This window comes from Arvicola amphibius, chromosome 8, assembly GCF_903992535.2.
Source record: "Arvicola amphibius chromosome 8, mArvAmp1.2, whole genome shotgun sequence".
NCBI lineage: Eukaryota > Metazoa > Chordata > Mammalia > Rodentia > Cricetidae > Arvicola > Arvicola amphibius.
In genome coordinates, this window is record NC_052054.1 from 78,256,096 (window position 1) to 78,272,504 (window position 16,409).

Genomic DNA, 16,409 nt, shown 5'->3' on the forward strand with positions numbered 1-16,409 from the left:
GACAGGACGGACCAGCCGACAGATATTTCTTAACCTGTGAACCATCTCAAAACCAAGGTTCCAGGGCTGGAGAGATGGCTCAGTGGTTAAGAGCACTGACTGTTCTTCAAGAGTTCCTGAGTTCAATTCCCAGCAACCACATGGTGGCTCACAACCATCTGTAATGAGGTCTGGTGCCCTCTTCTGGCCTGCAGGCATACACACAGACAGAATATTGTATACATAATAAATAAATAAATATTTAAAAAAAAAAAAACAACAACCAAGGTTCCCAAGTAAGTACACTCAAGGTCTCTGGTCTCCACATGCGTGTTTGAAGGAGTTTGTGCATGCACACTCAGACACACACAAAACAAAATATTTTAAAAAGGGAATGGAAGCCAGGCGGTGGTGTTGTAAACCTTTAATCCCAGCCCTCGGGAGGCAGAGGCAGGCTGATCCTGAGTCCAAGGCCATCTGGTCTACAAGAGCTAGTTACAGGACAGGTTCCAAAGCTATAGAGAAAACCTGTCTTGAAAAAAAAATGGAATTTATAACTGCACCATCCATCTTTACTCATAATACAGTATGACCATGATATTTCTTCTTTTCTTTTTCTTTCTTTCTTTCTTTCTTTCTTTCTTTCTTTCTTTCTTTCTTTTTGGTTTTTATCGAGACAGGGTTTCTCTGTAGCTTTGAGCCTGTCCTGAATCTCACTTGTAGACTGGGCTGGCCTTGAACTCACAGAGATCCACCTGTCTCTATCTCCTGAGTGCTGGGATTAAGGGCATGTGCTACCACCATGGACAACTATTAATATTTTATGTGAGAGTTCTGTAAATAATTTTACTTCTGGTTGGTTTGTTGGTTTGTCATGTAGCCTGGGCTGCCCTCAAACTTGTTATTTAGCCCAGGTTGGCCTTGAGCTCCTAATCCTGCTTCCACCAGCCAAGTACTGGGATTACAGATACACACCACTGGGAGAGATCTCATTATTTGTGAGACAAAGGTCTTTTTTTTTTTTTTTTGGTTTTTCGAGACGGTTTCTCTGTAGCTTTTGAGTCTGTCCTGGAACTAGCTCTTGCAGACTAGGCTGGTCTCGAATTTTTTAAATAGAGAAATAAGGCTTTACTTCCAAGTTTCTCAAACTAAGTTGACTGAGTTGGTTACTCTGAGAGGATTAGTCAAAGAGACCAAATCCCAAATGTTCATCTGATTCTTCGCACTCTTCCCTGGCTTCAGGGTTTCTGCCTTGACTGGGGCAGCAGCAGGAGCAGCAGCAATGGCAGCTGCAGCGGCAGCCGTTGAGGCAGCAGCCACAAATGCAGATGGACCAGCCAAGAAGGCCCGAACCTTTTCAGCAAGCCCGAAGGTGTACTCAGTCTCCACAGGCAAAGCCAGGACCTGCTTGTATCCGTTGATGATTGAGTGTGGCACCAAGGCAACAGTCGGGTAACCAATTCTCAGACAAACGCTGGCAACATTTGCGATACCCTCTCGGAAGTGAGAATGCAGAGTGGACTCCGTGGTGTCGGGCACCTCTGGGTTGTGAATGCTGCCACTGTCAAACACCTGCTGCATGATGGCCGGAAGGGGGGCGGGAGATGTTCACCGTGTTCAGCAGTGTGGCTTCGCCGGCTCCTTTGTCTCCACTTTTATCATCTGCCCATCACGTAGACTTTCATGGTACTCCGGAGATCTTAGCATGCCTAAAGCTTGGGAGAAAGAGGGCTTCTCCGGCCTCAGACTAGTGTTCTGGGCTGGCACAGTGACCTCACACAGGGCGATGGCACGCAGCTTGGCCAGCAGCATGTCCCTAATCTCAGTGAGGTCCTCCCTGGTGAACACCAAGCCCACATTCCTCTGGAATGAGGTAGCAGTTTCTCCAGAGCTGGGTTTTCCAGATGACCTGGATGGCCTTGTGCATCCTGGTGTTCTCGCCCATCAGCGAGCCTTCCCTCGCAGGGACGTGTGCATCTTGTGTGGACCTGCATCTCTCTCAGGGACGTGTGGATCTTGTGTGGACCTGCTTCCCTCGCAGGGACTTGTGAATCTGGTGTAGACCTGCATCTCTCTCAGGGACGTGTGGATCTCATGTGGACCCGCTTCCCTTGCAGGGATGTGTGGATCTTGTGTGGATCTGCTTCCCTCGCAGACATGTCTGGATCTCGTGTGGACCTGCATCTCTCGCAGGGGCGTGTGGATCTTGTGTGGACCTGCATCTCTCGCAGGGACATGTGGATCTGCTGTGGACCTGCTTGGAGGCCACATTGTCTGCCTCCACAGTGAAGCATTTGGGTAATCATCCAAAAGTTGAATGATCTCTCTCCTCCCTCCCCCAAGACAGGGTTTCTCTATGTAACAACACTGGCTGTCCTGGAACTCGCTTTGTAGACCAGGCTGGCCTCAAACTCACAGAGATCCACCTGCCTCTGCCTCTGCCTCTGCCTCTGCCTCTTGCGTGCTGGGGTAGGTGAACTTTTCTTTCCCACTGTTCAGCTCCCAAATTACACGAAGTCTTAATATTAATTACAAATCTTGGCTTGTTACTTGCTAACTTACTTTTCTTCCCCCACGAGTCAAGGTTTCTCTGTAGCTTTGGCGCCTGTCCTGGAACTAGCTCTAGTAGACCAGGCTGGCCTTGAACTCACAGAGATCCACCTGCCTCTGCCTCCCAAATGCTAGGATTAAAGGCGTGCGCCACCACCGCCTGGCTTAATTTACATTTTTAATTAACCCATATTTTTATCTATGCTTTGCCACGTGGCTTGGTACCTTTTCTTAGCATAGCTTGTTCATCTTGCTTCTCTCTACTCGCTACTCCAGACTCTGTCCTTCTTTCTCCCAGGGCGCCCCCTCGTCTGGCTCTCCCGCCCAATTATCTCTTCTTGGCCCGCTATTGGGCAGTCATCTTCTTTAGTAAACCAATCACAGTGACATATGTAAATGATTATGCCTCTGGATGATGTTGAGGAAATAGGTTGCCCTGTCTTCCCAGGACATCGCAGCAGTGCGTCAAGGATTGTCACACAGTTTTAAAGACGACGTCATTCTAATGAGGATGCCTGTCGAGAGAGGCTGGCCTTGGACTCTTACTCCTGCCTCAGCTTCTGGAGTGTTAGAATTACAGGTGTTTAGCACCACTCCTGGCTAGTGTTTTTTTTTTTTTTTTCCTTTTGAGAGAGCCACGTTGTCATACGGCTGCCGAACTTATGGGCTCAATGGTTCTTTCCTCCCCAGCGTACCTATTAACTGGAATTACAGGCATGTGAACCCTTGCCTAGCTTTCAGGGTAAACATAGATAACGTGTCACGGAAGAGGGGCGGAAGGTTTGTAAGGCCAGAGTACCAGGAAGTCTGCTGTGAAAACACTCTCTCCTACAAATGGCTGCATAGACAAGATTGGAACGATGGCAATATCAGTAGGTATGCCAACATGGAAAGAGAAAATTGCATGGGCACCTCTAGAAAGGACAGGCACTGCTGGGAGAAGAACTAGCCTCTCTGAGGGATGAATCACATTATCGGTTGAATATAGAGTGGTCAGTCTTGAAAAAATATACACACAAGCAACAAAAATGGTTCAGCAGTTTATATTTATAGATGTGTGCATACGTATACATACATATGTAACACTAATAATCAAAGAATAAGAGTATCAGTTTGGGAGTGGGGAGACATGGGAAGGTTTGCAGAGAGTCATGGAGCTGCTGGAGGGAGGGTACAATAAAGGAAGGAGGAAAGCTGTATAATTCTGCTTTAATTAAAAACATATATATATATATGTATATATATATATATATATATATATATATATATATATATATATATAGACAGGGTTTCTCAGTAGTTATGGAGCCAGTCCTGGAATTCACTCTGTAGTCCAGGTTGACCTCAGCTCACAGAGATCCGCCTGCTCCTACCTACCGAGTGCTGGGATTAAAGGTGTGCACCACCACTGCCCAGCATAAGGATACATTTTTTATCATTTATTTATTTTACATGATGGTAGTGGTGTGTGCCATAGCCCCAGTGTGGCAGTCCAAACACAGCTCATGGGAATTCTCTCATTTCACAGTTTGGGTCCAGGAAATTAAAGTCAGGGTTTCCAGTTTTGTGACAAGTGCCCTCTCCTCTACCTGCTGAGCCATTTGCTTATCCTAAATTTTTTGTGTTTGTTTTTTGAGACAGGGTCTCGCTATGTACCTTGGCTGTCCTAGAACTCCCTGTGTAGACCAGGCTGATCCTAATCTTTAAACTATATTTAAATTTTTTATTTAGTCAGGCATGGCGGTGCCTACCTATAATCCCAGTACTTGAGAGACAGAGGCAGGTGGCTCCCAACCCCTAAAGATGTCTCTCTCTCTCCCACTCCCCCAAGATACTAGAAGAGAGCATGGGATTCCTTAGAACTGGAGTGGCAGGTGGTCATGAGCCACTTGATGTGCATGCTGGGAACCAAACTTTGATCCTATCCAAGAGCAGCAAGCTCAGCCGGGCAGTGGTAGCGCACACCTTTAATCCCAGTACTTGGGAGGTAGAGACAGAAGAATCTCTGTGAGTTTGAGGCCAGCCTGGTCTACAAGAGCTAGTTCCAGGATAGGCTCCAAAGCTACAGAGAAACCCTGTCTCGTAAAACCAAACAAACATAAAACAAAGATCAGCAAGCTCTCTTAACCAGTGAGCCAGTTCTCCAGTCCTTCACTTTCTCTCTGGTTAACTGTTAGGTGATGTAACTGCCCTTCTGTCTCTTATGGGCTCCTGACCCACCCAGGACTGCTACAATAGATACACTAAGTAATTTTGTTTGGCTGAGTATTTGGTGTTGGTGTTACTGAGACAATGTAGCATCCTTCTGGAAGCACCCCTGTGGTGTATCTGTGGGGATGTCTCCTTGCATAATTTACTATGCTTCTTGGTCACCATGACGATTTGCTTACCATTGGGTGCCCCTAGTTTCTCTGTATGTTGGACTGAATCCCTTGGTTTGCTCAGTGTGTTGAAACAAGTCAAGGGTTATGTCAACTTCACCTTCATGGCGCTCTCAGGTCAGCTGTCCCTTCTGTCTGCCTTCCAATTCCTATGGGTGAGCAGGAGGTTGGAACCCAGAGGATGCTGCTATCCAGAAACTCCCTTTACTATCACCCTGAGGATTTCCTTTGCCGCCTCCCCCCCCCCCCCAGCCACCTGTTTTGGGCCTATTTTCAGAGGTATTTGGTGCTGTGGATTCCTCCCAGTTTGGAAGTTCTTGGTTCAATGAGTGTTTCTTTCTGCTCAGAATTAAGGTTCTCAGGCCTAAGAAGTTACTTTTCATCTGGTGCTCAATTCATTCCCTTCCCCCCTTTCTTTATTCCCCCCAGGAAATAACACCTGAATCAGTCTGTGAGTTTTAGTATTATAGCAGGCTGCCTTATAAAGCAAAAAGATTTAGTTATCTCATAGTTTGAGAGCTGAAAGTCTAAACTCACATTGTTGACTCTTGTGAGCTACCCACTGAGGACGGCAGGTAGCCCTTGAGGGACAAGTGGTCATATTGCCAAACAGCTCACTCTCACATAACTCTTCTCTCTCTCTCTCTCTCTCTCTCTCTCTCTCTCTCTCTCTCTCTCTCTCTCTCTCTCTCTCTCTCTCTCTCCCTCTCTTTTCTATTACCTTTCTGAGGTGTCTGTCTGTGTGTGTGTGTGTGTGTGTGTGAGAAAGACGATCTCCTCACATAATCCAAATATGTGACCCCCCCCCTACTTCTGCTCTAGAAGACTGGGATTTTAGCCATGTGCCACCACACCTGGTATTCTCAATAAAACAAGTACTAAAAATTACTAACTCATCCCTTGGGCTCACAAAGTAACTGAAATATGGGTAAAAGCATGGAATCCCTACCCTCATTTTTTTCTGTCTCCTTTGTCTTAAAACTTTGGATCACAGTCCTACCCAGCTATAGCACCTATAAACCACATCAACAACCAGCATGTCACAGTAATCCTAAGGGCTCAGTAGTGGCGCACACACCTTAGTCGTAACCAACAGCTCTCTAATTGGATTTGAGACCTGGTCAACAAGAGGGAACCGTGCCTGGTACTAGAAACCTAGCTAATTACTCAGCGCTAATGATATCGTGCTTATTGGAGGAGAATCTACAACCACTAATTTACTAAACCAACATAATCCCTAACAACAATCTATAAACATTTTCCTTATTCCCACAGAGAATGTGGCCATCACCCCTCATCGAGGAAACTTCTCTTTGCAACAGAGAGAAATCACTACAGGAAACCAGAGCCTGTCAAAATGCACACTTGTGGAGCCCAGTCCCAGCAAACACAAAAACACTCCAGCACCTAAGGCTCAGGGAACATTACAAAAAAGAGGTAGAAAAATTGTAAAGGCCAGAGGACCAGGGAGCTTGTGACTCCTAGTAATAGCAAAAGCTACTACACTCATAAAGTCTTATTGTAGTAGGAGATTGCTTACTCGTTCCCAGCTGCCCAGACCTGAAATAATTACACAGAAACTATATTAATTACAACACTGTTTGGCCAATAGCTTAGACATATTTCTGGCTAACTCTTACATCTTAAATTAACCAATTTCTATTAATCTGTGAATTACCATGAGGTTGTGGCCTACCGGTAAGGTAAGGTTCCAGTGGGCATATTTCTCCTTCAGCAGCTACATGCCGTCTCTTTGACTCTGCCTACTTTCTCTCTATATTTTTGTTCAGATTTCCCACCTGGCTTTATTCTGCCCTTCCAGAGGCCCACAGCAGCTGCTTTATTAACCAATGATAGTAAAACATATTCACAGCATACAAAGAGGAGTCCCACATCACCTTCCCTTTTCTGTCTAATTAAAAAGGAAGGTTTTAACTTTAACATAGCAAGATTATATACAACAAAAATAGTTCCCAAGCAAAAATTATAGTTATAATATTTAGCCCATTTACATTTGGCAAATTAAAAAATACTCTATCATCATCTATCCTATCTTTGTGAGTCTAAAGTTGTATATCTAATCTATCTTTTATAATTATAACTATCTTTTTTCAGCTCCATCAAAGGCTCAGAAGAATATACTATTACCTAAGCAAACAGGAAGTGCATTGTAAGCAACTTCCAAAACTCTATAATTGACATCTTGCTGCTTGGACAGTCACCCAAAGTTCTTCTGTAACATTGGGGATCCATCTTCAGCCTACAGGCCCACAGTATCCAGCAGACTTTTCCATGAAGCGGCAGGATATTTCAAAGACAGTTTCGCCTATATTGGCAGTTTGTCAGTCACTTTTTTCTGTGTCTTGCAGAATGTCTGGAAGACACTTTTGTGAAACAGGAACCCTGAAGGACTGTCTCACCTTCTTTAGGCAACTTCAGCCATCATTTTCTGCAGGTCCTGAATGTCCAGTTTAAACAGCACACCATCAAGCAGTCCTGGAAAGAGCAGTTTCTTGCCCAAATGACTAGCCATGTCACACTGAAGGCAAATTCCATAATGAGTTTCTTCAGTTCCCAGAAACCTCTCTGAAGTAATTGGTGCTGCCAGAAGCAAACATGTCTCACTGTCAAAAAAAAAAAAAAGTCTAAGTTCTTAAAACATTTTAAATGCCATATTCTGTATGTCTTTGAAAGATTTTTAAGAATACCTATCCAAGCCGGGCGGTGGTGGCACACGCCTTTAATCCCAGCACTCGGGAGGCAGAGGCAGGCGGATCTCTGAGTTCGAGGCCAGCCTGGTCTACAAGAGCTAGTTCCAGGACAGGCTCTAGAAACTACAGGGAAACCCTGTCTCAAAAAAACCAAAAAAAAAAAAAAATAATACCTATCCATTTGAAACATATCTCTGTACATCTAGAAAACCTAACTAACATGACTACAAGTTTGACTATTCTAAATGACTAAAGCCAAGCTCTCTGCCCAGCTCCAGGAACACAGTGGGTCCACTGTGCCATCAATCAACCTGTAGCCCTCTGCTCACAAACCCCATTCAAATGTACCATAGCCAGACCTCCCGGAGGAGCCAGACCTCCTGAAGGAGCCAGAGCCTTTCGGTGCCAACACGATCCAGGAAGCTCTCCCCTAAGAAGCTGCACAGCTTTCTCTGCCAATGCTGCGTCAGGAAGACCTCTCTTAAAGGAGCCCCGGTGCCTCTGCTCACCTCCCGCAAACAGAGCTCATCTGGGGAAAAAAAACGGCTACCAAGAAGCTGTGCTAAACTCTGTTCTTTTATGTCTAAAATTTCTTTCCAAGCTCTCTTAGGTGGGTTTTTTGTTTTGTTTTGGTTTTTGGTTTTTGGGTTTTGGTTTTTTTTTTTTTTTTTTTTTTTTATTGTTGAGACAGGGTTTCTCAGTAGCTTTGGAGCCTGGCCTGGAACTAGCTCTTGTAGACCAGGCTCTCTCAGGTTTTATGTGGATTTAGTCACCCCATGCCAATCAGTTACAATTTATAATAAAATAGTCCCACACTATCCCTGAATGGAGTGTACTAAAGGTTTATCTGTTTAGGTGGTGAACTCACAGAAAGGGCAGCGATCCACAGTCCTCCGCCTGCACTGGGAACTGAACCGAATCCAGCAGGCTTTATGTCTGCGTTTATGCCCGAGACCACGCCCAATGGGCTGATACTGTAAAGGCTATTGGCTGAAGGAGTTCCCACAGCATCTTATGAACGTGACCACCGAACTATGAGCTGAACAAAGGCAACACTAATGGACAAGCCAAAGTAGATGGGGAAGGTCCACAAGGCCTCAGCCCTACAGAGAACTGCAGACAACCGAGGGACGTGAAGAGCAGAAGAGGCGTCTTCTTCGGGGAAGAGCGCAGGGGTTAGTCCTCCAGTGCAAATATACATATAAGTAACGTTAGATAGACTGAACAGTTCGTATTTAAGCATATATTCAAATATATGTATATTTATATATATTCAATGTATATAAGGGAAAAGAGGCATGGATTTAAAAGGATTAGGGAGGGGTATATGGTAGGATTTGGAGGGAGGAAAGGGAAGGGAGAAATATTATAATTATATTATAATCTCAAACCAAGCAAAGACCTTTAGGTGATTCACCCATTCAGCACTGTTAATCACTCCAGGTGGGGTAGCTAACTCATCTCATACTCTTTGGGGCTGCCATTGAGGAGGCTGGGGAAAATGTTCCGTTGGTAAAGTGCTTGTCCCACAAGCGTGAGAAGCTGAATTCGATCCTTGGTACCCATGTAAGAAACCGGGCATCACAGAGCACACTTGTAATCCCAGCTCTGGGGATTTGGAGACAGTTGGCTCCCTGGGGGTTGCTGACTAGGTGAGATAGCCAAATCATCGAACTCCAGGCTGTCTTCAAAAACTGGGTTGCCACAGCTGGCGGTGCCTGTCTTGCATCACAACACTCAGTAGGCAGAGGCAGGCAGATCTCTGCAGGTTCTAGGCCAGCCTGGTCTGCACAATAAGACTTGGTAAGGGGGGAAAGACAGGAAGTCAGAGGAGAGAGCCACCCAGAGCATTTTATTATCAGGCCCTGAAAGGCACAAGATCTAGTTTATCACCTAGAAATGCTTGCTGCACAGTTAGAACAGTGAAAAAGGAAATGCCTGGTGAAACCATACTGTCAGCTTAAAATAGTCAAGTGCTTTTGGTTAAGTAAATTCACACACAGCTGAACACTATGAGAAAAGGCCTGCCCTCAGCAGAGACCGGAGGAGGAGGAGGAGGAGGAGGAGGAGGAGGAGGAGGAGGAGGAGGAGGAGGAGGAGTCTTCAATTCACTATCATTATCATTAGAAGCATTAGCTTTCCCACTGGTGCAGTGACTCTTTCCTTTAATCCCAGCAGTGAGGAGGCTGAGACTACAGGGAGACTTCATCTAAATAGAAAGAAAGAGGAGGCTAGAGAGATGGGTCGGTGGTTAAGAGCACTGGCTACTCTTCCAGAGGACTCAGGTTCTGTTCCCAAGACCCACAAATGGCTCACAACTGTCTATAACTGCAGTTCTGGGAGATCTGACGCCCTCTTCTGACCTCTTCAGGTACTGCACTCACATGGCACACATACGCATATGCAGGCAAAACTCCCATACACATAAAATAAGAACAAATAAAACTCATGTCAGACACTCATAAGTCCCTGTAATTCCAGTTTCAGGGGATTCAGCACCCTCTTTTTTTTTTTTTTTTTTGGTTTTTCGAGACAGGGTTTCTCTGTGGCTTTTTTAGAGCCTGTCCTGGAACTAGCTCTTGTAGACCAGGCTGGTCTCGAACTCACAGAGATCCGCCTGCCTCTGCCTCCCGAGTGCTGGGATTAAAGGCGTGCACCACCATCGCCCGGCCTTTCTTTCTTTTTTTGTTTTTTGAGATAGAGTTTTTCTGTGTAACAGTCCTGGCTGTCCTGAAACTAACTCTTGTAGACCAGGTTAGCCTTGAACTCACTGAGATGCCCCTGCCTCTGCCTCCTGAGTGCTGGGATTAAGGGCATGTGCCACCACTGCCCAGCCCAACACCCTCTTTTAGTTTGTCCCAGGTACTATGCTCACGAGCACATACTCCACCCCGACATACACTTAAGTCAAAATAAAATCTTTAAAGTTTAGATTTTCATCAAATCATAAATATTATTATCTTCTCATTCTATTATTTCTTTATTCTTTTTCCTTTTTTGGTTTGGTTGGTTGTTGGTGGTGGGTTGTCTTTCATTTGTTTGTTTTGTTTTGGAGACTGTGTCTCACTGTGTAGTCCTGGCTAACCTGGAACTTGCTCTGAAGACCAGGCTGGCCTCCAGCTCACAGAGATCTTCCTGCTTCTGCCTCCCAAGTGCTGTGGTTAAAGGTGTGCACCACCACCACCCAGCTTCACTTCATTATTTTCACTGTCTATAAAAAACAATAAAAATTCTAACAGGCTGGGCAGTGGTGGCGCATGCCTTAAATCCCAGCACTTGGGAGGCAGAGACAGGCAGATCTCTGTGAGTTCGAGGCCAGCCTGGCCTACAAGAGCTAGTTCCAGGACAGGTACCAAAGCTACAGAGAAACCTTGTCTTGAAAAAAACAAACAAACAAACAAACAAAATCCACCAGACTGACGTTGATGGATGGAGTCCTGGGTTGTCTTGGATTTTAAGCTCCCATGGCAGAGCTGGGGAGGAGGCTTGGGCTCAGGTGGTATGGTGCCTGTCTAGCAAAGACAAAACTCTGGGTTCAACCCCCAGCATTGCATAAACCAGCTGTGGTGGCACATGCCTAGCACTTGAGAGGTAGAGAGGATCAAGAATTCAAGACCATTCTTGGCTAATTAAGTTCAAGGGTAGCCTGGACTATATAAAATTTTGTCTTAAAAACAAAACAACAGCACCCCCACCGAAAAAACCTCAAGAACCTATTCCGTTAAAATCTTTCTTAATCCATAGCATGTTTCTGTAAAAAAAAAATGAGTCATAGGAAATAAATACATTCACTAATGAATTAAAAATGAAAAAAAATATGTTTAAGGGGATATTATTCACAGCTTATAACAAAGATCATTGATACCAAGACGAGTCAGTCAGGGACTCAGCACATCTCTGTTCCCAGACAGGAGGCAGATATAGGAACTGATAAAGGATTGAACGCAAGCGTTTGGCCAATCGCCGAGGACAAGCCCAGACCTGCAAAGAGCCGCGCGTGAACTCAGATCCAGCGCTGATGAAGAAATGAGAGGCCGGTCCGTGGGAACCAGTAATAACGAAGCGAGGTTCAGACGAGTGTCAGACAGTGGTTTACACAGAGCGTGAAGTTGGAATAATAGGAGCCACAATTTTCGGCCTAAGTGTGACAAGTGGAGGGTGCTGTAACCTGAAACCCGATGTCCTCTGGTTCAGCCCTCTGGTGTGTTCCTGTCCTGTAGAATCCCAAGGTAAAGCCTTCAAAACATGCTCTAAGATGTTCCTGTCTAACCCAAGGTTTGCTTTTAAATTTAAATTGTGTATGTGTGTGTTTGTGTGTGTGTGTGTGTGTGCCACATGTGTGTGGGTACCTGAAGAGGCCAGAAGAGGGCGTCAGATCCCTGGAGTTTTAAGCAATGATGAAACCCCTGATGAGAGTGCTGGGAACTGAACTAGGGTCCTCTGCGAGAGCAGCCATGATCTTAACCACCGAGGCATCCCTCCAGCGTTATCCATTTGGGTTGTTGTTTTGATTTTTGTGACAGGGTCCCTCTATGTAGCCCTGGCTATTCCAGAGTTCAATATATATGTAGAACAGGCTGGTCTCTAACTCCTAGAGATCTACCTGCTTCTGTCTCCCAGGTGCTGAGGTGGGGGCGTTCTCCACCAAGCCTGGCAGTTACTATTTTTTGAGACAGTGGTGTGCAGCCCATGCTGGCTTCAAACTCAGTGTGAAGTCAGGGGTGACCTTGAGCTGATTCTCCTGCCTCCACCTCCAAGTGCTGATTTCCAGGTGTGGGTCATCACGCCCAGCTCAAGTCTGTTTTCTCCTACACAAAAAGAGGGGTGCTGTTCCCTAGCACTGCAGCTCCCCACTTTTTCTCGAATCTTCTGATCCCTCTCTGGGCCTCCACGTGGGAGTCCTCGATGTGTGTTCTAGGGACGGGAATCTGGATACTGGGACAGAGGAACAGAGAGGAAGCAGTTCCCACCCAGCTTTCTATTCCCAGTATGCATCTGGCCCAGGGCTCTACCACCTGGTGGGTGGGGCAGAGGAGGGTGGTGGGGGTAGGGATGGGGAAGATCTTCCAGGAAGGCTGCTGGGCTGTTAGGAGTGGTAATTGGTCCGCACTTCCACCCTCTTCTGCTTGCCTTCTAGAAACTTCCTTTTCCATTCTTCCTGATTTCCACCACACTTTCTCTAGAGTCCTGGCGACTGAAACCCCGGCTTTTTACAGTGTCCCAATTGTGTTTACTTTATCTGGGTGGTGACTGGAGCGGGGACACCCACCCACCCCTATCCCACCTCACCCTAACTGGGTGGGAAGATGGGCTCAGGTCAGAAGTCTCTGCTGGAGACTTGAGAGGAAAAGGACGGATGTGCCATCAGGGATGGAGACCCAGGGCGGAACCACAGGGAGGGGGCCACAAAACACCTGTGGTAGTTTGATCTTTGGGAAAATTGCTCCCTCCAGCTCAGTCCTCTGTATGTTAATGTTTTGGGGAGGCTGCTCTCCGTGCGTCCTGGTGGCTTCAGGGATGCTGACACACACATCTAAGTGTGCCTTCTTCATTTCACCCTTCACCACCAGGCTTCCAATGTGCCAGACATAACAACACTCTGGTAACCTCGGCCTGGCATATGACAAGAAGGAATGATGGGTTTCCTGGGGCCCCCAGTAAATACCGTTGAGCTATTATGTCTGCCAGAGGTAGAGTTGGGCTGGGCCAAGCAGAACAGCCTGGGCTCTTGGGAGGAGGCTCCCTCTGGGAAAGAGTTGGTGGTGGTTGTGGCTGATGAGTCTTTCTGGATCCAGAGAAGTCCTGTGCCGGGCGGGGCCGCGGGGGGGGGGTGGAGAGAGAACCTCTCCAGTCTTGGTGCTGAAGGATATCCCCATTCTACAAGCCTAGGAAAGGGGAAGACAGCCGCACCCCCAGTTGCTGTGGGGGCAGGGCAGGAGGAGACTGGCCCAGTCTTAACAGATTTGCCCTTAGGGCCGGGGTCTGTGCCAGGTGTGGGTGTTGGGTGGGAAGGGTGGAGCTGCACCCTTTACTTAAGGTCTCCTCCTGCGACTCCCGGCCTCATTGCTTCCATATTACTGCACCAGCCATGTCCGCGAGCCCCGTAAGTGTTCTGAGACTGGGGGAGCTGGGGCCAGGGTGGGACAGACCAGGAGGCCTCGCCTTGCTGAAACCTCCCCGTCAAAGCCCGAAATACAGGCGCCAGGAGAGCCGAGTGTGGCCTGTCTCTTGGGTCTGGTCCCCATGGGCCGTACCCTGCAGGCTTCCCTTCTTGTAACTGTTTTGTGTCCGTCCCTCTTCAGGCTGTCTCTGCCTCTCTAATCTGCATCCCCTCATGTCTTCGGGCCTTTCCCTGGAGCTCCTAGCTGGAACTGACCCATCTGTTTCTTTGTCTCCCTGGTTCTCATCCCTGCCCCTCCCAAATCTTTCAGGCCACCGACCACAAGACCCCTCTGCCTCAGGGCGTCCGCACTGGTACTGTCCTGAGAATCCGAGGCGTAGTCCCGGAGCAGGCTGGCAGGTAACATCCTGGGCTCCAAGGGAAAGTGTGGGGGCTCTCCTGGCTCAGTGGATCCCTGTTTCTTACAGCCCATACATGAGGTCCCTGGGGCCTTTTCTGTCAAGTGGGGCTTTTGGTTCCCTGTTGCTATCTTAATTTGGATGTATTCACTAATTTCCCTCAAGACTTCGTGGATGGGTACGCAGGTCTCCTTAAAAATTTAGGGTTCTAGGGCAACCTCAAAAGTCCCTGGTTAGTTCTAGGAGCTCCATGTCCCGTTTGTCAGGAGCCTGAAAATCTGCCTTGGGTCTTGATACCACCCTGGATGCCCAGGGTACCTGGTCATCAAACCCGTGGTATACTAAAATTGGGACCTTGGACTTTGTGGGAGAATTGGTAATCAGGAATAATGGGGTCCATGCTACTGGCTCTGCTCATCTGGGGTGGGATTCCTGTAAGCAGGAACAGCAGGCCGTCCATCACACCAGAACGCCAGGACAGCTCCAGCCTCTGGAACTGGATCCTGGCTATAACCACAGGGACTCTGTGTGGGTGTGGGCGTGCCCGGAGACCTGCGCATGGTGGTTGCTGATCTCTGAGGCCTACTGTCCCCGGCAGGTTCCATATAAATCTGCTGTGCAGCGAGGAGCAGGGGGCAGACGCCGCCCTGCACTTTAACCCGAGGCTGGACACATCCGAGGTCGTCTTCAACACTAAAGAGCAAGGCAAATGGGGCCGCGAGGAGCGGGGCTCCGGCATCCCCTTCCAGCGGGGGCAACCCTTTGAAGTGCTCCTCATAGCCACAGAAGACGGTTTCAAGGTGCGTCTTTGAAGAGGAATGGGTCAGACCCAGGTCTGACTCAGCTAGAGTGCTGAGCTGCAGTGGGGGGGGGAGGTCTTGGGGTGCTGGAACAGGGGCCCAGCTCCTGACACGGACACAGACCTGCCCTCAGCAGCGACAAGACTGAGTGATCAAGAGCCAAGTGCCCTTGGGGTGGGTGTCCTAGCAGGGTGTTGTGAACACAAACCGGCCTCCCTGTGGGTCTGAGACCAACATCCACTATCACCCACACCACCTTCAACCCCCGCTGTCGTAGCAGTGCGCTCTAGTGGTCGTGACATCAGCCGCCCACACTTGGGAAACACCTTTGTTCTGTGTGGATCGTAACTCATTGTGTCCCATTACAACGGACAACAGACCGTTGAGGAGAAAGAGGCTCGCTGCGCTTAGCGTCTTCCAGGGTCGCAGACCGCGATCCACATCCGGGTCTAACTTCAGCTTTCACCCTGCAGGCAGTGGTCGGGGACTGCGAGTACCTCCACTTCAAGCACCGGATGCCACCCGCCAATGTGCGCGTTGTGGAGGTGGGCGGAGACGTGCAGCTGCACTCAGTGAATGTCTTCTGAGCCGAGGGCGTCGGGGTCGGGGAGGATAGGAGAGGAGGGTTGTGGATGGCGAATAAAGCGTAACTGTAGTTCCCGGTTGTGTCCGTGTCCTTTATATATGGATGAAGAAACCGAGGCTCAGAGAAAAACATAGCGACCCAGCCGAGTGGTGGTGGCGCAAGCCTTTAATCCCAGCCCTTGGGAGGTAGAGGCGAGTGGATCTCTGTGAGTTCGAAGCCATCCTGGTCTACAAGAGCTAGTTCCAGGACGGGCTCCAAAGCTACAGAGAAACCCTGTCTCGGGGGGAAAAAAAAAAACAAAAAAAAAAACATAGCGACCCAAGGTTAAAGGAAGCCCTATCTGAGACGCCCCTCAAACCCTCAAGGCAAGAAGGTAGCTGAGCCGAAGCCCGGCGGGATTTCATTTGGGGAGTCCCCAGGTGGTGAGGGTGGGGCGGGGGAGGGGTAAAATATAGTGTGGCCTCAAACTTGCGGCCATTCTCTTGCCTGGCACTACCACATCAATTACTTTGTAACTATTTTGTAATTTTGTGAGTGTGTGTGTCTGTGTGGGGTACGTGTGCATGAGTAAAAAGGGTGTCAGATTCCTTGGAGGTGTTACAAGCAGTTGTGAGGGGCCCGACATGGATGCTGAGAACAGTACTCAGGTCTAATGCAAGAGCATCAGGTGCCTTCTGCACAGCAAGCCGTTGTGTTCCGGCAGCCTTCTGGCATTTGGCGATACCTTTATGTGAAACTGTGTCATCTTTACAAAGGTCACCAAAATGCTTCCTTCTTTTTGCAAAAGGAGGAAAGCTGGGCACGGTGGCTCATGCCTGCTATCTCAGTACTCTCTGAGGCTGAGAGGCAAGAGAATCGCCCTGAGTGGGAGGCAAGCCTGGGA

The 16,409-nt window shown here is 47.9% G+C and overlaps 1 protein-coding gene and 1 pseudogene across 1 annotated transcript; one reads left to right on the forward strand and one right to left on the reverse strand.

The window, feature by feature from the left end:
- Positions 1-1,159: 1,159 nt before the first annotated feature.
- Positions 1,160-13,173, reverse strand: LOC119821873 (annotated as a pseudogene).
- Positions 13,174-13,257: 84 nt separating this feature from the next.
- Lgals7 (galectin 7) lies at positions 13,258-15,527 on the forward strand. Its single transcript, XM_042055607.1, has 4 exons — positions 13,258-13,614; positions 14,053-14,141; positions 14,739-14,940; positions 15,414-15,527. The coding sequence occupies exons 1-4, from the start codon at positions 13,258-13,260 to the stop codon at positions 15,525-15,527; spliced, it is 762 nt and encodes a 253-aa protein (XP_041911541.1).
- The last annotated feature ends 882 nt before the right edge of the window (positions 15,528-16,409 follow it).

What these genes read in the sequence shown, in the direction of transcription:
- Lgals7 (XM_042055607.1), top strand. Translation starts at nt 13,258, where the DNA reads ATGGGTTTCCTGGGGCCCCCAGTAAATACCGTTGAGCTATTATGTCTG. An exon ending in GTCCCGGAGCAGGCTGGCAG is followed by an intron (nt 14,142 to 14,738) that starts GTAACATCCTGG and finishes TGTCCCCGGCAG; the next exon opens with GTTCCATATAAATCTGCTGT. An exon ending in CCACAGAAGACGGTTTCAAG is followed by an intron (nt 14,941 to 15,413) that starts GTGCGTCTTTGA and finishes TTCACCCTGCAG; the next exon opens with GCAGTGGTCGGGGACTGCGA.